We start from the raw sequence: 22,673 nt of genomic DNA on the forward strand, positions 1-22,673 counted from the left end.
TTTAACCACTGTATTTATAATTAACACAATTTATTGAGACAAAAAAACTAATATTTTTTGTTTTAACAATCAAACACAATAAAAATTAAACACATATCTCATTTCTAATGTTTTATATGCAGATTAAATAGGTCTTAAGGAAACTTTTGTCTTGTCTCCCGAGGCCACAGGAGGGCGCAATGAGCAAAATAATGCAGCGCATTGAAATTGTCAACGCAAGGAAGTAACTCTATAAAAAAATGTGCATTACGTCCAAATTAACTCATAAAAATCAAATATAATTTCGTAAATTGCATAAACAATTATGAACAAAACAGCATCATATATTTATGCATTGCTTAATCCAAAGAACCGAAGCGCCATTCACACAGATTGCATTTAAAAACATATGAGACGCAGTGAAAAGGAATAAACCTCCACAAATTCGTGACGTGTTTTCTAAACTGTTTAAACTGTTTTAACGTTGCATGGCTTTCTATACATCTCTTGTGTGAGACGGGAGTGCAGCAGTCATATTTGTCCGTCTAAAAATGCGCTGAATATGCGTTCTGTGTGAATGGCTTGGTTTCGGTTTTAACCTAATCAAGATCTTCTCCGCATTGTGCTTCTATATTTCTCTAATATTTTGAATGAATAACGCAGCAACTGCGCGTCTTGTGGGCTAGACTTATAAAACATAAAAATGCAACAACGTCATTTACATCATCATCACCGCATCTCGCGCGCCACTGATGACGCTCCCTGATAGACACCTAACATTCAAATGCAAATGTTTATTTTAAATTCGACTAATATTCATTCTTTATTCACAATCTCCTCATCACAGGCAGGCACAGCACTCATTTCAGCATGTGTTCGTGTTTGTGTGTGCTGTCTGCCACTCATAGCATGTGCCTATATTGTGCGCTATATCGAACATTTTTTTCTATCGTTATCGAAGAAGGTGTACCGTCGATAAAGGTGGAGGGTTTCAGAGGAACTCTGAAAGTGCGCTGTGAAATGCTCTAGTGAATGCCAACCAGCCATTTAAATGTAAAGCAGCAGCAAGCTCATTGGCTGCATATGCAACATGAACCAATCAGCTTGTGCCAAGTAGTTTAATGCTGTGAATATCATCAGTTTGCGTTAACGACCCAGCTGCGCCATCTAGAATTTCATGACAGAATTTTGCATTTATTTATTGACTGATTGATTGATTGATTTTTACAGAGCTTAAAAGGCACAGCGTAACATGAATGACTCATGTCAAGTCCAAATAATTTTCAGAAAGACCATAATTCAGATATTAGCAAGAAGGGAAATAAGAAGAGGAGAGAGAGACAGCATGAGGGGAAGTAGGAAGGAAATTGCATGTGATAGAGAGAAAAGAGCAGAAAAGAACTGTTATATCTTTGTGTGTTCAGACGTCAATCCAGTGTCACATTTAATTTGGGCTCAAGCCAGAGACAGCTTCTCCCACAGTCAGGAGAAATAATAATATTAATATTTTAGTCCACAAACAATCAGTAAACAAGCACTAATGGGATTTTTACTGTTATGGCCAAGAAATGAAAAATGCAAGAGGATCAATTGCAGACATTCTATCTGCCACAATTACTTTCCTTTGAGTGCTTCCAGAAATCTGGGAGGTCTGTGGATTGGTTCTTAGCTGATGGCATATTCTGTGAGGGAACTAAAATGTGTCTCTTTTAGAGTGAAGCTTATTACTAGGGCTGGGCATTATGGCCAAAAAATTATCACTATAAAATTTTTCATTATCAGTCAATATCAATAATTATCACAATAAATTTCAAATATTTATTTCTTTCAAGTTTAAAGGCAGATTTTTTGCTCCTAAGTGAAATTTGTAGAAACCAGACCGTTAACTGTGGTTTTAAACTACTCTTTATCATCAGAACATGACAAACACTTCACGTTTTTGAATTCTTTACACTTTTCCAGTCATTTTTCCTTAACAAAATAATAAAAAATAATTAATAATATATTTTAATAATAAAAATAATTCCTTAATAGAAAAATTTATTTCTTAGTTTCTGCATTTTCTAATGAGTGATATTGTTTCACATCATGAAACAGATTTGTGTTGCCTGACTTTTGATGATGTGTATCTTCAGCACAGTTTGTAGGCTGCAATATTAATAATGTTAAATTAAAAAAAATTTTTTGGTCTCTTAGAACTGCACATTTGATGCTCTGGTTTCCCCCACAATCCAAAGACATGCAGTATAGGTGAATTGGACAAAGTAAATTGGCCGTAGTGAGTGAGTGTGTGTGTGAATGAGTGAGTGAGTGTGTCCCAGCACTGGGGTTGCACAAGTTAGTGCCCTCTCAGTGCTGGGTTGCGGCAGGAAGGGCATCCGGTGTAAAACATGTGCCAAATCGGTTGTGCGGATCACACCGCTGTGGCGACCCCTGATAAAAAGGGAGCAAGCTGAAGGAAGAGAGAGAGAACTGCACATTTGACAGTAGCTTGAGTTGACAGTAGTAGTAGCTTGAGTTAGGATGCAGATGTAAATTTATGTTCATTAACAAAAACAGTAACATCTGTAAAAAATTGTAACAACCTCATTTTTATCTGATGAAATTTAATTATTCTGACTGTTTGAGTTTGATTAAAATTAACTGTTGGTCTTTCATAGTAGCATACATTTAGATCATGATAACCGCAGTTAAAACCACACATACAGCACCTCAATACCATGGTAAAACTGTAACTATATTGTTTCTGGGTATTTGCATGAAAAACAGAAGTCTAAATACATTTAGTAGGTTAAATAGCCTACACAAACGCTATGGCTTAATCGAAACATAAAAAACACAAAAAAATCTGTAATTATTATCCATTACTCCTTTAATACATGTCTACATTAATAATATAATAACATTTGATATGAATATCCCACAATAGATGCAGTTAGTGTTACTACAGTAAATGATGGCAATCTGTAGAATGAAAAGCCTTCTGATGGTACCGTTGCGCACAGTGTTTCTCCTGTTTGTCATCCGGCTTTAAAAAACTAGTTTAAATCACTGAGTCATTTGTGCTCTTTGCTGAATCCAAGTGCTTCACACTGGATCTCACAGCACTGTTTAGTGTCGTGTGACCGAGACTCATCAGCGAGTACGCTGCTGTTTGAACTTTGAGCTGAGCGGATAAATGGTCCGTGTGACGCGCTTCAAATGAGTAGCGTTGTTTCGCTCCCTTTATGGCACATAAACATTATATTGAACATTTATCAAACTCTTGTTATCGTTTTATCGAGGAATATTATACCGCGGCAATTATCGTTATCGTTTTATCGCCCAGCCCTTATTACCCTCTTGCCTGTTTAAGTTTTTGTGCTCATTGAAAATTTGTGCTTGTAAAAAGATGTCTTGCTTCTGTAGTTAGCTTGTAAAAATGAAATTCTGTAAACGTAGCTCAAAGATGCGAAACGTAGCCTGGCGGGAAATGCATGTACTCTGACACGGTGTGTGGAATCGCTGATGTTATCAGATACAAGGCAAGATCCCATTAAAAATAATCATAAAATGTATGTATGCAGGTTTAAATTGCAGAATGAAAGTTTAATTTATTCTAATTTCTTCTCAGCAAGACCTCAGTAAGAAGCATCCTTTCAGCAGCACTAGAAAAAGGGCTCGACATTAAGGACTGCCCGATGGCCCGGGGCCAGCGTGAAAGACGTTCGGGACAGTAGATGGATTTGTCACTTGCCCGATCAGGCCACTGCAGCATCGTCATGACATTTTATCATTTGCATGTGTTTTTAAGACTTGTTAATTAAAAAGCATTTGGGCGCGAAAGACAACTCCTTTCAGTACTCGGTCAATGTGTTCTGTGTGAACAGCGCGCACACAACGCGTGAGCCCCCTGAACGGGCAAATACATACAAAAGTATGTAAAAATACCCGTCCTGGCAAGTAACTTTGTAGCTTTAACAATGATTAATCTATATTGAATTTATACGCTGGAGTACAAATGCACCGATCTACCGTACATTTTTTGTTCAGACTATCTTCTGTTCCGTGCTTGCACACAAACTGCACTGCAATCATTTTCCCAATGGCCATTTGTGTGTTTCATTTTGTCTCTGTATAATGCATTTAAATTAGTGTTAATACGTGCAGCGCTGCTGTGTTTACAGCGGTAACTAAGGAAACGCTGTATTACTGTTCCATAAGCGCCGCCTGCTGTCAGAGAGTGAATCTGCGTCTCATTCAGCCCACCTGCTGTTTCTGTGCCATACAGATGTTTTATGTAGCATAATTTCACAAAGCTAAAGTCAGGTTATTTTGTTTTTGCTTCAGATTTTGAAATTATACAGTCTAATATAAAACAAACATTGCACTTTTTTTTCAATTCATGATTAAAATGCAGTGGTTGCCTCTAATTTAAAATGGCTATGAAAAATCAAGGTGCAACACAGTGTGAAGAATATGCAAATGTTATTTTATATGTGATTTTTCAATTTCTGTACCTGAACATCTACAAACATAAAAACCTAAAGCTTCATTTCATTTCTATCTTTGTGCTATAGGCCTATATTTAATTGTGCTATTTTTAATGTTAATCAATAGATATTCAGCGTTAAGCATAAGGAGAGTGCTTTCAATGTACTGTTCTGCCCTCTGATCTTAGCACTTTGGAAATAGGGGTTTTGTCATTTATGGATGAATTTTGGTTTGGCTCCCTCATATCTGAGTTTTGCAGTTTTACCCGATTTAAACCAGTGAAATGCTGATGCACCTTTTCATAAATGCCACTCAGTTTTTGAAGTTTAAGAGCTTTTTTTGAAGAGGACTTCACAGTTCCTCTCTACTAACAAAGCACTGGTTCAGCAACATTTTACCATTCACCTCAGAACCATCTCTTTTACACATTCTCTTGCAATTGCAAAAGCCAATGCTGCAAAAAGTTGCAGCTTCTCAGTTCATATGTCTCTATGCCGTGATCATTTTTCCCCATTTCCTAAACCTGTTTAGAGGGAACCCCATTGTGTTACACTTTGACCTCTGCTACTCTTATCACATACTGTAACTAATTGAGCTGATCGGAGTTTTCAGAATGTCACAATCAATTTGTTTAGCAGATAGATGGTCAGTAATAAGAGAGGCAGTGCTGTTATAAGAGGACCTGTCAGCGAGACTTGATAATGCCACTGAGAGAGTAGAGGTTAAAGACACTGCTTCCTCATTAATATTTAATCTCTTGTCTGTGTGGCGGATCCACTTCGCCGCTTCCACTCATCACACCATAATTGCTTTACATTTAATTTGGCTCTGGAGCATGGTTTTAAGCTGAGTAAATTGTACTTAATGTTAGTGTGGAGTTAGTTTAGACACTTTCTTTTAAAGTGAGAAGTGAATTGGAGAGCGACAGTTGAAGCCTAGCTAATAAAGGGTTACGGTTTAGACATTAGACTCGTAGATGCATGAACATGATGACAGACACTTACTCCTGCCTGAATATTTAATGAGATATCTTATTTGAAACTTTACAATTCATTGTGTAATATACAAGCTTTTGAGAGACTAGTCATTGTTCACTAATAATTGCATATAAGAACACAGAAAAGTTTCTACATTCAGAAAAGTTTACACATAAGTTAACCTATTCTAATGTTGATGATTCTACATGAGGAAGTCCTTGTCATATTAGGGCTTTTCATACAAGCTCTATTGTGCAGACATTTGTCAATCTTTGCAATCTTTTATTTTTTTGAAGACTTAGGGCAAATTTTTTGTGTGATTTATTGATGGATCATTATTTCGGCATTAAAAAAAATTCAGTTTTCGTGCCAAAATACGGGTGCATGCACGGTTAGTGATTGATACCCCAGTGTCGTTAATTCTATGATCTCTTTTTGTGAGGGTTTCCATGTTTGCAATTATGTTGTTGCTCTATATGTGCGAATTACTAAAAATTGATTTATCTCACCCTTAGATGACACATACAAATGTTTCCGGAGCAGAAAAGAAAATGCCATCTCAATGGACTCGCACAAACAGTGCAGAAAAGAAGGTGCCCCACACTCGCATTGAGGATGAATCCGACATACAGGTAGAGTCCATATTGATCTACATGCAGTGCATGCTAAATTCCATATGAACATTCCCAACCAATTTTCCCTTGAATTTTTGTTCTTGCTGCGCCGAAGACATTATTTTGTTAGCCATCAGAAGGCTATGGCTTCAAATTAGTGGCAAAAGGCCATTTCTATCTTACACCAGAGCCATGGCCTTGCTTGCCCTAGCCTGACCTCCCTCCAATCTGGTAGCGCCCTCATCAGGCCTGGAGGGAAATTACACCTCTTTATGCTGTTGATTGCCCTCGCCCTCTCAAGAGGTTTCTGACTGCTGTCTTTGCCAAATCCGCAGCAGGCAGTGCTCAGCCTTGCATGTGCAGAGATAATGATCAAGTTAATTAGACCTGAGATTGAATGAACTGCAGCAGCAACTTAATCATTTGTAACTTGATTAGAAATACTATATTCTCCCAAACTCCAGAGACTGGCAAACTTGAAAATTAAGTTCCACTTTAAGGATTCAGGTCTCAACTTAATGGAGTATAGAGAAGCTGAAAAACAAACCCACCCTCGTTCTGACCCCATTAGTCAGAGCTGGAGCATTGTTTACTGTCACTATAGGAGAAGGAGTGTGTATGTAATACTTCACATAATGCGGCCTCTTTATTTGGATACCCAGAAAATCTATTCCTTTGGGAGGAAATTAGGTCAAGGCAACTTTGGTGTCGTCTGTGAAGCCACTCACATTGAGATGCAGAGGAAGTGGGCAATTAAGAAGGTGAACAAAGAGAAGGTAAGTGTTTGGTGGTTATGTTTCACCTGTTGACAGAGGTGATTGATGGAGAGCCGCTCCCATGGTTGTCAAGAATGGGTCAAGTGTCACAAATGCTTTGTATCCATGCAGGCAGGCACTTCTGGTGTAAAACATCTGGAAAGAGAAGTGAGCATCATGAAACAAGTGAAACATGAACATATTATACGTCTGGAGGAAGTTTTTGAGACGCCAAAGGTGAGAGCAAAAACATGATCTATTCTGTTTCACACTCCTCTTTCCTTTAAAGTTCACTCAGCTGTGCTATTGTGAACCGAATCATACTACTGTGTATGCAGCTGGATTGTGTTTGACAGCGGTTTCTCGTTTGATGTCAGAAATGAGAAATGTACATACAGTATGTATGTTTGTGTGCCATTCTCTAGAGGATGTACCTCGTGACTGAGCTTTGTGAAGGAGGCGATCTAAAGGATCTCCTGCAGAAGAACAAGCACTTCACTGAGGAGGAGACCAGACACATCATCAAAAGCTTATCTGAAGCTATTGTTTATCTGCATAAAAAAGGTGACGCTTGCAAGACTCAATACAGCTCCCCTGACATTCATAAGCAGATGGTTCTTATGAGCCTATGGTTGATGGTTCCTTACCCTGAAAACATACTACATATTATATTCTTTTATTTCAGTGGCCTTACCTTTAGAGAAATGCATTAAATAAAAACCCTAAAGCTTGAAAAATTGCTCACATCTTTGTTGTCATATGCAATGGCTTTGATTCCTTTGTTCTCCCCATCCGATAATCGCTCTGATGATTGCATCCACATTAAGTTTCTCTGTCATTACGGAGAATCGGGCTTGTTTTAATAATGAGATAATAATGAACAACTGTCAGACAAAATATCAGCCCATTTTAATTGAGTCTGAGGGGTTTATTTGAAGATTCTTGCCGTTTTTCTCTCTTTCTCTCTCCTTCTTGTGAAATCTGCAGTTAGAGGTAATTTAGGACATTGCTTGGCAATGAGACACCATTACATGGGGCTAATGAGTCATTAACAACGAGCAGGGGAGGAATACTGATTAATAGGTGTGTTTTTCAACAGTCCCCGAGTGCTGGTGTGTCTCACGTCTAGAGGAGCTAATGATTCCACTTGCAATGTGTATACAGGACTAGAGTGTTTTATGAGACTGCAGTATATTAGCCTCACACGCTGATTATAATTTGATTATTTTCACATTTCTATTTAAGTGTGTACTGTTAACGTGTGAAGCAGTAATGAAGAATCATGATGTGTAGAATGGTAAAAAGAGGTGGGCCCTGTACTGTATGCTTGGTTCACATGAGAACTGATGGTATGAATTGCAATTTTAAGGGAACAGAGCAAAAAAATTCACTAGAATTGGTCATTAAAGCATATTTAAAACTTACCATACCAACTGTTACCATACCATTTTGCCATGCTCTCCTCACGATCCCACCATCTCTCCCTTGCTCTGTTTCTTCTTTCTCTCTCTCAGACATTGTTCATCGTGACCTCAAACTGGAAAACATTCTTGTGAAGAGTTTTCACCAAGGCAACGATAACGATGTGGTCAATATCAAGGTGAGAGAGACGGTAAAAACTTCTGCACAGGCATGTGGTATGGCATTCAAACGCGGTGGGACCTCTGGACATTCTCGTCTGTTGTTTAGTTCTCCCACTGTCCTCCTTGCCCAAACCTTTTAACGGCTTTTTAAATATTGTCTCATTACACCAGACCTCCTGCCTAACTCCTTTCATATCACATTCTCAAAGAAAATGAATCACAAGTGGCTTTTCTGAGACAAATTACCAGCCGGGGCACAGCGTGGAGCAGAATAGAACGTTGACGGGAGCCGACTGAAGCCACTACCTGGAGCGGAGGGTTGAATCGGGGCAGCACTGTGTTATAAATCAGAGTAGAACAGGGGCCCAAAGACAGCGCTGTCCTGGCACTGTATTAAAAGCTTTTATCTGGCAGAAGGTGGTCATCTCTCCTGGATATTAATCCTGCTCGCCCCGACGCACCCATGAAACTATATACACTCCTCATATATTATTCATATGGCTCAGGAGTGCATAGTCTGTGCGAGTGGGTGTACTGGCTGCTCTGTGGAAGTCTGTTTGGGCCGTAAATAGTTTAATTGAGATCTAGAAGTGAAAGCGAGAAAGATACAGTGATCAAGTGCAGCATGTCTGTACTTTCAACATTCCAGTAGATCAGAATCTAATGATGAAAAATTGTATTAATTAAGAAGAGAAAGAAATGTTTTAGCGTGTCCTGTATGTGCTTTTGTTGAATATTGTTTGATTTTGAATAACATATCAAAGGCCTGTCCTGTCTCATCTCAGATCACAGATTTCGGACTCTCTGTGCAGAAGGGCGGTGTGGGCAGTGAAAACATGCTGCAGGCCACTTGCGGGACACCTATCTACATGGGTAATTCATACATTCAAACGCATACATTCACATGTTCCATTTACTTGTGATTTGATGAATTACTATGGGGGGTGTTTAATAAATTGAATGAAGGGCTGATTAAAATGAGCAGTAAAGAGGAGATGACCTAATTTAAGTGATGTGAAGCTGAATAATATTCGAGAAGGAGTAGAGGCTGAAAGCTGTCAATGGCGTCACGCATCAGATATCACACATTACTCCGGCGTCAAACATCTTCCATTATTGACATATGGACTTATTCTTTCAGCGCCTGAGGTGGTTAATGGTCACCAGTACAGCCAACAGTGTGATTTGTGGAGCATTGGCGTCATCATGTACATGCTGTAAGAAGATCTCCCATGTTGTTTTCCATCCTATGCCCAAACACAGACTCACATTGCTGACTTACACTTTGTGTGTATGTATGTGTTGTGTTTGTAATTCTTTTTCAGACTGTGTGGAGAGCCTCCTTTCATTTCCAGCTCCAAGGAAAGGCTTTCTGAGATGATTATGAAAGGAGAGCTCACTTTTTCTGGCCCTGTGTGGCACACGATTAGTGATGCAGGTTAGAACTGCCTCTGATGCCCACACCGTTCCATTATGATTGCAGTTCAGCCAGTGTAGTAACTATTTTATGTTTTGTCTTGCAGCCAAAACTGTAATACGGTGTTTGTTGAAAGTTGACCCAGCTCACCGCATCACAGCCAATGAGCTGCTAGATAACCCTTGGATTTCGGTAAGAGAACTCAATTACTCTTAAAATGAGGTCATGAATATTATAGATTCAGAAATCAGCTAATTAGCACTCTTCAATTTGATGGATGACTAAATGTGGAACCTGCCAGAAAGAAAGACCTGAAAGAAAGAAAATCTGTGTTCACAGGGGGACACCTCCACCGCTGTTACACGTACAAATGTCTTAGAGATGATGCATCAGTTCCGGAATGTTCCAGAGGATGAAGAGGGTGTGGAGATGAGTGAGGGACTGCAAAACCTCTCTCTCACTTCCTCTCAGGACAAAGGGTCTGGGCCGAGAACATCTCAAGAACTCTCAGTAACCCCAGCACCTCCTGAGGATGTCATAGACAGCAGCAGTAGCAGCCAACACTCCACCCAAAACAAGAAGGTAAAAAAAAAACAATACAGTGTTGCAATACAGTTCATTCAAATACAAAAGTGAAGCATTTCTGCATGATCATGCATTTAAAAAAGCATTCTGTTGTTCATTGTATTATGAAAGACCAGTCAGATAAAATGTTCAAGAGCAGTCTGGACGAATCTCAATCCTTCATCACAGCCATAGAAATGGAAGTCCTTTTTTAGTTCTAAAATAAAAAATGCTTTGATGCAAATCATCTGCTCACCATTTCATGTGTATATCACTGCACCCACTGAGAATTCTGTTATTGTTTACTTGTTAGAGACAATACAATATCTAGTTAAAGGATACCACTTAAAGCTGCAGTCCGTAACTTGTTTTGGTTAAAAATGATCCAAAATCAATATTTGAGCAAGTACATAACCAGCCAGTGTTCAAAACTATAGCCTTACTTTAGTCTGTTTCACAACGGTTATCTTATAATAATGTTTTCTAATGTGAGTGGTACGGGTAGGTTTTCGTGGGAAATTCGAGCATGCCGCTGCGTCATTACGTCACGTCTGAAACATAAAGAAGTTGTCCCGACTACTAGGCTATCACATGTGAGGATTCTGCAGGTAGTGGATCGTTTATAGCCTTTTCTCGCAGCAGCTGGAATAATTAAATGTAGGTTAAAATAATTTCTTAATATTAAATTCGAATGGTATGACAATTAGATTAGACTGTTCAGAAATTGAATCACACGCTAATACGCACTGTATTCACATAGTCATGTAATGCTGATGTTAACATTAATAATTTGAGAATAAAGTATAACAATAATAATAATTTGCACGGTTTGATGTGATATGATATAATTTAGATTAAATCACCATTGGTAGCGCGATTTATTGTAATGCTTTTTCCTCAGTTGGTCAGAACAAATGTGGCAGACTTGTTACTTACTTGTTCAGATGACAATATACGGTGAAAATTCTTATTTGGGTCATATATTCCAAGACGTAGGCTAGAATCTGTGATTGCGAAGTACAGTAAATATCCACACTGGTGCGGTGACTGAGTGCCACACATACTCCTCAAAACATTAGATTCATCCGCGCTGGAGCCGTGCCGGCGCACAACCCACGCAAGCTAGATAATTCCGCAAACAGCTGCAATTGCAGGTTTTCAAACAGAGATGGCGACAAAGAGGCAAAACTTACGGACTTCAGCTTTAATGAACTTAATAGAATGTATTTTTAATTAATGTCTGTGTCATTACATTTACATTTACATTTAGCAGATGCTAAATATCCAAAGCGACTTACAAAAGAGGAACATAAGCAATTTGTTACAGAGCCATGAACAATATTCATAGTATGCAATGCCAGGATTATTAGAAAGCTACATTAGGGAAAAAAAAGGTAGAGCAGATGTGAAATGCAGAAAAAAAAAGAGGATTTCTTTTTAAATAAATAATTCTTACTAATTTTATTATGAGGTGGACATTTTACAAAAGCACTAAGGCTGTACTATATTGTGAAAATATTCACAGCTAATATATAATATTTGTATAATGACATCATTTAGCTGAGACAATATTCACAAGACAACAGTTTTTATTTTTAGTTCAGTTTTTAGCCTGAATTGAGGTAAAGAAACAAAGCTTATGGTGTCATTTTTGGGGAGCTGACATGTTGTTTTATTGTAACCATGGCAAACAGTTAGCAAATAGTTTTGTGGAGTTGGGTATATGCCTATTTAAGCAGATAGGAGCTGCACTTGCATGACCAGAAATTCTAATATTGCTGACATGTGGACTGACTTGCTCAAACGGCTTTGAAGGTCTTTCAAACCCTCTTGGGTTTCATGTGTTATATATTTAATTCCTATAGCCTCTGAAGAAAAAACTATCAGCGTCCTCCTCTAACGGTGTTAAGAAGAGTGCATTTAGTGCAAAGGCCTGCAGCACTCTCAATACATCCACTGCACAGGTCAGTCATTCACTTGATTGAGCTTCGAATTGGTTTACATCTGATTTTCTTAAATATTTGTGCTTATTCAAAAGGAGATATTTTGTCTCCCAAAAGGTATGTGAAAGAAATCCTGGCTATTTCATAGTTAACCTCCATGTTTTTTTTTTAAAACGGCCTGTTCTCTGAACAGCCACTAGATGGGGCCAAAATAACCTTTTTCCAGCAGCTGTCATACAGCATACAGCACTGTCCAGTCCTGTGGTGTGTTGTGCTTTTTTGAGATGAATGAGAGTGTCTTATCTCCGCAGTCCCACACAGGTAACAAACCCCCTGCTCAGCCAAGTGCAACAAGCTACAGCAAGGCCTCCTCCATCTCAGGATCCTGTCTCAAACCATCATCAACAGAAGCAGTCTCTGCAGCATCCAACTCAAGCAGGCACGAAAGTATTCAAAAGGAGATATTTTGTCTCCCAAAAGGTATGTGAAAGAAATCCTGGCTATTTCATAGTTAACCTCCATGTTTTTTTTTTTAAAACGGCCTGTTCTCTGAACAGCCACTAGATGGTGCCAAAATAACCTTTTTCCAGCAGCTGTCATACAGCATACAGCACTGTCCAGTCCTGTGGTGTGTTGTGCTTTTTTGAGATGAATGAGAGTGTCTTATCTCCGCAGTCCCACACAGGTAACAAACCCCCTGCTCAGCCAAGTGCAACAAGCTACAGCAAGGCCTCCTCCATCTCAGGATCCTGTCTCAAACCATCATCAACAGAAGCAGTCTCTGCAGCATCCAACTCAAGCAGGCACGAAAGCTTGTCCCCACGACCCTACACCACTTCCATCCACCGTTCCACCAATCCAGCCATTGGCTTCCGGGCTAAAAAACACAGCTAGACCTCGGTGGTGAGACTGCTTGAGTAGTTGCTTTCAGTGCCAAAGGTGAGGAATTCCAAGGGGTCACTGCTGCGTGGTGGGCCCGCTGGATACACGAATGACTCTTTTTTTACAGTGAAGCTGAAGTAAAACTGTACTTCCTCCAATGTGAATGTGCTTTTAGTCTCCTTAGTAGGATGGATCTTAATAGTTATGTTGCCTTTTTTTATGAGGTAGACAGAGGCCTCCTCTTTTGAGGGTGAGCTACTAGATATTTTGGGGGTAAGTTGCTGCATTATTTTTTGGACCTGAAACAGATGAACTCATCGTGCCTATTCATGGCATCTAACATAAGGTGCATAAGTCATCTTTGCACATTGAAATGCTATTAGCTAATAAATTCTCTAGAGAAAAAAGTATGTTTCATCATGAAGGACTGTGAAGAATGTATTGACTATAACAGGGTTTAATAGCTTTTGCTCTGTGCTTTGCAATGGTAAATAGGCAATAACAGAGTCATTTGATGCAATGTTCAAACACAACATAGTATATACCATTTTCGACTAAAGCAGATGCCACAACAGTACGTGTAAAAACTATCCTGATGGACTTCAGGTTTTCTGTCTATTCATTTTACGAATGTCTGCTGTTTCCTCTGCAGTTGTGCTAATCACACTGGTCATCTTTTGCCAAATATGTGAATAGTTCTTTTTTGTTATCCATTAAAAATAAGCCATCCAAAAGCTTTTTGTCTTGTTTTTCAGTGACTCTTGTATACAATACATGTGACCCATTAATTCCCAATACATTTTTTCTTACCAATGTTAGATGTGCAGAACGCTTGCATCACAAATAAATAAGTCAGGGGGCGAGGGGATTTAATGTTAGCCGTATGCTATGACTGTGAGCGGTGGGGCGCCAAGTGGTTAGACACCATGAAGAGAGCAGGATTGGGAGTCAAAGTGCGGGGTCTCTAATCTTGTTGAGAGCAGCAGGGTATACTGTGAGCACTGCAGCACTCCAGCACTGGTCTCTCTGCTGAAGAGAGAATAATCCCCAAGATGGATACAATATTAAAATAGTCAAGCAGAACTCACACAGACTGTATTACAATCCTCCTATTTGCATGTGGATGTGTGCGAGTGTGTGTTCGTGTTCATGGGAATTTCAGGGAGAATTTTGAAGGCCCCATCCGTTTAACCCTCTTGAATGAATTATTACTTGTGCACTCATTTATCTTTTTAACTTTAATTTTATCCTTTTATAGTAAAAGAAGTAGTGATTGACTGCATTAATGTACAACTAGGTGCAACAAGGTAAAAACAAGGAAAGGCTTGTTTTATTATGAATATTGTCCAAAGGGCCTTGTTAGGAATGAGGCCTTGAGTGTGTTGTTGCTTTTATAAGGTCAGTACATAATTTGTGCATCAATGTTTATTTTCATAAATATTTTTTTATTATGCACATTCATGAAGTGCCATGTGCTAGAAGATTTAACAGAGCATTGCTATGAAACTAAAATAATGATCCACTATGGTAGCTGTGTATATAACAATGGACCATCAGGGGTGAGATATTACCTGGATAACAAATTCTGTAGTTGATATGAAGATCATTTAGATCTTAAAATATAATATTTAAGCAATATAACTAATTTGAATGGTCAAACACTGGAACGTTTTACTGTTTGTATCACTCCCTATGTTTGTGTAAATTAAATTCCTAATTTCCTACGTTTTTTTATTTTTATTTTTAATTCTTTTGGAACAAAATTGGTATACATTTTTTTTTATTATTATTAAATATCAGTTACAATATAGTTAAAATTTTGGGTTCAGTAAGATTTTTAAAAAGTTTTTGAAATAAGTCTCTTATATATGTATAGTATTCTAATATTTTAAAAATACCAGAAATATTGTTACAATTTAAATTAACTTTTTTATTTTAATATGTTTTGAAATGTAATTTATTCCTGTGATGGCAAAGCTGAATTTTCAGCAGCCATTACTCCAGTCTTTAGTGTCACATGATTCTTCAGAAAACATTCTAATATTCTGATTTGGTGCCCAAGAAATATTTCTAAGTGTTGTATTTATAAATAAATATAAACAATGTTGAAAACAGTTGCAATGATTAATATTTTTGTGGAAACTATGATACACTTTTTTCCAGAATTGTATTTTTTTTTAACACTTTTGTAATATTATAAAATGTATTTACTGTCGCTTTTGGTCAATTTAATGAATCCTTTCTGAATAAAAGTATGAATTTCTTCATACTTTTACAGTGACCCTTAACTGTTTACAGAACAGTATAAAAGCAGTATCACACTTGCAATTGAACATTGTACTGAATGTCAGCATAGAAGTATTTACCTGCTAAACTAGTAATCAGTACATGCTAAAAGTTAATATCAAGTAAGTGATATTTCAGACACAGTATGAACAGCCTTTTTTTGTGTATTTTTGCTCCATCACAAAAAAAAAAAAGTTCCAAAGGAAGCCAAAGTAGTATCAGAAATTCTGTGTAGAAATCAGAAAAGGGACGACACAATCTATGAAACATTTCAGTTCCAAATATCATCACACTTGGCTCATCCAATCAAAGTGAACCGGAACTATCATATAAAAGAGATCTAAGCTCAGTGATTGTTCAGTCTCAGAGTTATAGAACTGTAAACCTTCGGAGTGGAGAGATACCACTGGATGGAGCTGTAGAAAACATGAAGCCCTGTCACACTAGGAACAGAGATGAGTGTTGGATCACAATAGCTCCCGTATTGAGTTTCCTGCATGTCTGGCCGTGGTCACTTTTGATTGATTGAGCCATTAAATAATTATAGTGTATGACAGTGTTTATTACCCGTACACAATGAATCATATCCACAGCCTGATCTGAGCGATTGTACTACACCAAGATGGACTTTCAACTACCACTAGCCAAACTGATCCATTGATGGAAAAACAGGAAGATAACAATGATTTATATGCTTTAAGAAACTCTCAACCCCCTCAAGGCTGGGGAGTGAATTTGCATAAGGCATGTTTGGAGAACCTCCTGTACAGCTAATGCCTTGTCAGTAGCAGGGATGGGATTTCAACATATGGCCCTCATTTTCTTGTGCCAGTCTTTTAATTCATTACATCAGTGAGGGAGAGCGAGAGAGACAGAGAGAGAAATCTTCAAATTGAATTGTGCTGGTGGAATGTGACCTGCAGTAAATTACAGGAGTGCATCTGTAGGCCTCAGGGAGAGACTGAAAGAGAGCAGAAATTTAGTAGATTAAAAAACCGAGAGAAAAACTTGGTTGGCGTTCGGCTGGAGAAATGGCCCTGATATCTTCACATTCCTCTTTGCCAGCACATCCACACTTTAGTTTGTTGTAAAATTGTTTTGTTTTTCCGGGAGATCTTTATCCCGCAAACTTTTCTTCCGAAAAAAAAAGCAAGTGTGCATGCAGCAGGCATGGTAGCATGGCAGCTGAGAAAGGGGCGTTTGTTTAGGACAAGCCATAGAGGCACAGAAAATTAGAAAGGCGGCCAGTTGGAACAAGGTGCATGCCTTCCTTCTCCTCTGCAGCATAGTGTAGCCTGACAGATGGGCACTGGGGAGGAGGAGAGGGGGGAATTAGAAATTGTTCGCCTCTTTTAGATCCTGGAGTCGCAGGCACTGAGGGATGCGGAGATGCGGCCCGCTGTGTGACTCCAGGAGTTTGCAGGTGGTGCAGGAGCTGCTAATGTCACTTGAGGTTTAGGAATAGAATGGAGAAGGGATTGTAAGTGCCCCCCTCTGGTCTCCCACCCACGTCGGACCCAGCATGTCCTCGTATAGGGAGTCGCATCTCAATAACCTTAATGGTGCTTCTCCTAATTAATCAGCTCATCTGCGGAGACCTGATACCTGCAGTCGAGTTCCTCCTAATGCACAGCATCCTCACCATGTCGCCCGTGACATTGTAGTAATGAGCTAATGCGGCGCAAACTCCTCTGCCCTTGAATCTGATTCGTTTTTTTCCTCTCTCCCTCACTTGCTGCTTTGGCAATCATTTAACACAGTGTGACTTGAGTTCTTATCACTTGTGTGCACTGTATGCTCCAAATACCTATCGACCCATTGACACAGTGTAAGGAGGGACTTGGGCAACCTTACACATGGAAATGATTTCAATTAATTACCATTTCCCCGGAGAAGGCCGTGTGGCGAGAAGAAGAGCGAGTGAGACAAAAGGTCCGAATAATGGGAACATTCTTGTGGTGTGATGCACGGCAGGTGTAATGAACGTTGGAAATGTCATTTGACACGTTTCTGTTGCTATGAATCAATTTCTTTTCGAGCACTTAATTCTTGTTTTGCCGGCATTGTGTGAAGAGGGTGCACTGACCAGAGCTGGGTGGGGGGGTTATTGTGCAGTTTTGGCACAATATTTGAGGGCACCTGCAGGGTTACGGAAGAGGATGGAGAGGGGCGCTCTAATGAAATCGAGCATCAGACCTTCTATCATAGGAAAATCACTGCTGTCACGCTTATAGTAATTGGGGCATTTAATAGAGTCCTGTGATAAATCCAGCTCGATTGCAAGGACTACTTCAGAGAAAAGCCCAGTTGAAAAGTGTCTTGAGAGGCCATCACCAAGTCATATCCTTGTGGGTGATCAAATAGGTTCTACTTGACCATAAAACACTGATAAAAGTCCATAACATTTTCTAACAGAAAGTTCAAAAGAGCAACTATATATCACTTGTCAGGGCTCAACGAGTTTTTTTTCTGCAGCAGTTACATTTTCAGTTTTTATTTTCTACAGTGCAGTACATTTTTATATTTGCTAGAAATATTATTATTTTTATTTATGTATTTCTTTGTTTAATTTAGTTTATGGAATACAATTTTTTTCAGTGAGTTAATTTATCAGACTGATTCTAAATGGTGTCTCTTATTTATTATTATTATTATTTTTTTTTACTGATTCATAAAAAGAACCGACTCATTTGTATGTGAATCAGAACATCCCATGAGTAAGGCTACTACTGAAAAGCAGTGCAGGAAACATTTTTGCAACCTGTGGCATACTTGCGGTGTGTCATATCTGAAATATTTAAGTTATACCCATAGATTAAATTGTTAATTGAATTTGAGAACTTGTACATACAGTGTGACCTGTGTAGTCAGATTTACAAGCAAATGACACTTTTAGTTGGTTCTTTTTAATGAATTAGTTTCAGCTGTTGCTTTACATTCTTAAAAATAAAGGTTCCAACAAGGTTTTTTTTGTAGCAGTGCAATAGAAGAACTATTTTATGTTCCCCAAAGAACCTCTCAAAGAACAGTTCTTAAAAAAAAGTTCAAAGAATATTTCAATAATCAGAAGAACCTTTTTCCACTATAAGGAACCTTCGTGGAATGGAAATGTTCATTGGAAGTTAAATATTCTTCACGGATCCTTTGACGCCAATAAAGAAACTTTATTTTTAAGAGTGTTGGACTCTGTTGTGAATTGTGTGTATCAGGTATAGTCGTTTGAACAGTGATAGTAGAATTCACTGTGACCATTTTTGGACTATTGGGTAAGCAGATTCATTGTCCATTACCCAGAGAACAGATATTCAGAAGAAGCCCACATCCACAAGCGCTACTGACAGCAAAAAGACAGACCCACTTTACCACATGCCAACAGCAAGTCATTTATTTCAAAAGTCATGTGAGAGGAGGATTTTAATGTGTAAAAGTACCATTTATGAGTGTGATAGGGTTTAACTCCTTCAGTCTAGTGCAATAGCATTACATAAATAGGAATATTCATAATGGGTCCATGTATGGGGGAAACTATTCCTTGTTTGAAGTTGTTTTTCCTCACTGATTTGATTCTGGGAATTGTTACACATTGTAACAATTGACATACAGTAATGTGTTTTAAAATAAGAACATTAAGCTGTGTCAATATCTAGATTATGTAACCGTGTACCAATCATACCAACATGATGACTGTCAGCTATGTCTGAGTAGATTATCAGCATGTGTTCTAGTTGCACCAGGGGGTCTTTCTGTGTTTTACAGAGAAGTAAACAGTTCCCCCAAATCAACTGATGTTGTTTGCGGGCAGTTGCAGCGTTGTTTTAAGTTCTTTGTTGTTTTCAATTTGTCAGATACTCGAGAGAAATAAATTATAGTAAACCATAGTGAGAAAAGTAAAAACACATTTGTTGTGATCAAAGAGGGGAATATTTAATATGTTTAGGTTTGAAAAAGCAGATAATATTCAAGTCATGTCTCAGGGCTGTTTTAAAACTTTGCAGTAAAACAAAAAGGAACAAGAGGAGTTGACACTTAAAAAGGCTGCACCATTCTTTGAGTAAACCTGAAGTCATAGTAACACCATACTCCTCTTCATTTCCCATTCTCTTTGAAAGATTTAAACGCGTCCTCACAACAAATCCACCAGTTTGCATTAGCGCCAAACTAATCTCTGATCTCTCGCTTTTTTTCTCATCAGTTTGGGGTGGGGGGAATATAGCTCCATTAAATATGGATATAATGTCAAGAAAGATGTAATTGGGTTAGAATTAAGGATGGTGCCTCGTTCAGATTACCCCTGTGAATACACAAGCTGAGAGCAAGAGCAACATGCACATGCTGTTAATTAATTGGAATAAAACTGAAAACACTAAAATAAGATTAAAATGCAACTTTGGAACATTAAATTCCTAAAATGGCGGGACTAAATGTCTAAAAAAACCTCTCTCAGCCAGAGATGTAAGGGCTTTTCAGGATGCCACATCTCTGACTTCAAAAGAATTCCACTGTTGATTTTGGCTAAATCCAAAACTTCTCTCATGCTTGGCTACATCTCAGGTTGTAAACCCATTTGCTCTTATTCTCGATGTATACAACTTTAGTAAAATAAATCCATGTTCACTCTCTAACATATTGTGAATCTGTTTCCAGAAAGATTCCTCATTTCCTCCCTGGCTCACTCGGAATTGGCCTCACACGTGGGATACAGAGCCTAACACCGAGGCCCCTCTCACACCACTCTGGACCTGCTGAGATTGGTCTCTCTCACCGTTGCATTATTACCCATTATCACTCGGCCAGCCCTGTATAGGGTGACTGATAGAGAGATGACAGAAGACCTGAGCAGCAATAACGCATTATTAGCTTTTTCACAGCTACCTGGGCTGGATTTAGACTGGATATCCACAGGTTCTCTGAGGGTAGTCCATTGTCACAACAGCTGCTTTTTTCCACCACTGGAGAAACGTCCACCTCACAACAGGCAAAGTGTTTATTTAGACAATGCTTTATTTGGCTTTTAGTCTGTGACTCAGACCACTTTGGAATTAAAAATAGGGATGTTTTGTGTTCTGCAGTGCACATTAAGCACTCCCTAAACTTAGACATGCACATACCATATGCTGCAATCCATTATGAAACCTTTCATAATTAGTGTTATATCATAATGTGGCCACAGCCACTAGGAAATTCCTCAAGGGACTTTGAGGCCTGTCTCCTCAACAGTGGCATTTCGCTTACATGTACATTGTCCCTCTTCAATCTTTTTATGTAAAACACTTTTATGTCACTCACCTTGATCAGGGATGGATGAACTTTGCAGAAATCAATGATATAGATAAGCCATGGATCATAGCAGTCAACAAGACTGACATAAAAATGAATTCACTGTATGTGAAGTCAACAAGCGAATGTAATCATAATGAGGAAAAGTGAGTTATTCCTAATCAATAGCACAATTATGCTAATAGACTCTTTCGCAAAGGCTGGGGCTAAATTACCACTTGTGAAATATAGCTTGAGTGACCTTTTTCATTGTTCTATTACACAATCCACTTTATAAAGTGAGAATTCAAATTTGAAAAAGTACAGATGGTCCACTCTAGACAAACACAACACAAAATAAATACTTGCTACACTGTAGAAAGTCAGAAATATTACTTAATATGACTCCAAATATGAAGGAAACCAATCCAAATACTGCCAATGTAAAAGTGTGTTTAGTATCAAAAGCAGCAGTGTATAATGCTCCATACATACCCAGTTGAAAAGACAGTATATGTGTGTATATGTCTCTGTGTGTGATTTAGGGGTGTGTGGGATATTGGAACCTTTGCCTTCTCCACTCTGAGATGAACTATATTGAAAAAGGATTGTCTGGTAAAGAATACAATATTTGTACCAAAGCTGGAGAAACAATGGCATTTGACTGTGTCCTTTGTGGAAACCTGTGATATTGGCAGGATTGCTGAAGGTTTTAGTTCAGAATTGGAAACTCTAGGATATGTTTCAGCGTTTGATTGCATCATTCCACAGCTTAATGACTGAATGTGTTTATGTCGACTCTTGGGTTTGTATTTCAGTTTCTTTGTTCATTCAACAAATATATGAAAAGTTATAATAGAACTAAATAGGCCTTTAACCCTGTAAGACCCAAATTTAGAAAAAAACTGTGAAAAAATTATTTCACCATTTATATGTTGTTGTGGGAGGCCTCTAATGCAGAAATAAATGAGTTTGAACATTTTTTTATTTTTAGTACGTTTTTAGTGAAATGTTGTAATATTACAACGTTGGGCCTTTGGGGTAGCAGAATTTCAGTCTGAACAAATCTAAAGATGATCTAAGGGTTCATTTGCAGGGTATACTGCTTATGTAGCCACATAACAGCAGCCTATATATCCATACACAAATAATCACACAATAATAATTGTTTTTATGAATATTACATTTATTATAAAAATATTTTCAATAAAAATTATTTACTGGTATGTACGATGTCTAGCTCTGTTCATAGCCATGTTCAATTCCCATAGTCTCATAATGATTTTATAAATGCTCCTTTCTTTTGAAAACTACTCATTGGTGTTAGATGTCAGAGCCTTGATCATATCTTCTGACACAAACCTTCAGAAGTACTCCAGTGGTGTATGATGGGAGACTGCATCATTAGTGATATCCTAATCAGAGAAATTAATGTTGAGACCGGTAAAGCTGTCTGAAAAATTTTAGGAAGAATTTTATCTGTCTCAACATTAATTTCTCTGATTAGGATATCACTAATGATGCAGTCTCCCATCATACACCACTGGAGTACTTCTGAAGGTTTGTGTCAGAAGATATGATCAAGGCTCTGACATCTAACACCAATGAGTAGTTTTCAAAAGAAAGGAGCATTTATAAAATCATTATGAGACTATGGGAATTGAACATGGCTATGAACAGAGCTAGACATCGTACATACCAGTAAATAATTTTTATTGAAAATATTTTTATAATAAATGTAATATTCATAAAAACAATTATTATTGTGTGATTATTTGTGTATGGATATATAGGCTGCTGTTATTGTGGCTACATAAGCAGTATACCCTGCAAATGAACCCTTAGATCATCTTTAGATTTGTTCAGACTGAAATTCTGCTACCCCAAAGGCCCAACGTTGTAATATTACAACATTTCACTAAAAACGTACTAAAAATAAAAAAA

The 22,673-nt window shown here is 38.1% G+C and overlaps 1 protein-coding gene across 3 annotated transcripts in view; it reads left to right on the top strand.

Annotated features, from left to right (window-relative positions):
* The window catches only part of LOC107754660 (serine/threonine-protein kinase 33-like), a 28,759-nt gene extending 14,713 nt beyond the window's left edge, over positions 1-14,046 (top strand). The window contains exons 2-14 of one of the 3 annotated variants that reach the window (XM_016571199.1): positions 5,945-6,061; positions 6,706-6,819; positions 6,931-7,035; positions 7,224-7,362; positions 8,313-8,398; positions 9,167-9,254; positions 9,523-9,598; positions 9,707-9,819; positions 9,905-9,990; positions 10,138-10,380; positions 12,228-12,326; positions 12,617-12,744; positions 13,109-14,046. In XM_016571199.1, coding sequence (XP_016426685.1) covers positions 5,945-6,061; positions 6,706-6,819; positions 6,931-7,035; positions 7,224-7,362; positions 8,313-8,398; positions 9,167-9,254; positions 9,523-9,598; positions 9,707-9,819; positions 9,905-9,990; positions 10,138-10,380; positions 12,228-12,326; positions 12,617-12,744; positions 13,109-13,199 — 1,485 coding nt within the window. In that variant the 3' untranslated portion in view covers positions 13,200-14,046. Of the gene's footprint in view, positions 1-5,944; positions 6,062-6,510; positions 6,820-6,930; positions 7,036-7,223; positions 7,363-8,312; positions 8,399-9,166; positions 9,255-9,522; positions 9,599-9,706; positions 9,820-9,904; positions 9,991-10,137; positions 10,381-12,227; positions 12,327-12,616; positions 12,745-12,980 lie in introns of those variants that run through there. The other 2 variants (XM_016571200.1, XM_016571197.1) reach the window with 2 other exon arrangements.
* Positions 14,047-22,673: the final 8,627 nt, after the last annotated feature.

Source organism: Sinocyclocheilus rhinocerous, unplaced genomic scaffold (genome assembly GCF_001515625.1).
Source record: "Sinocyclocheilus rhinocerous isolate Xijiao unplaced genomic scaffold, SAMN03320098_v1.1 scaffold742, whole genome shotgun sequence".
NCBI lineage: Eukaryota > Metazoa > Chordata > Actinopteri > Cypriniformes > Cyprinidae > Sinocyclocheilus > Sinocyclocheilus rhinocerous.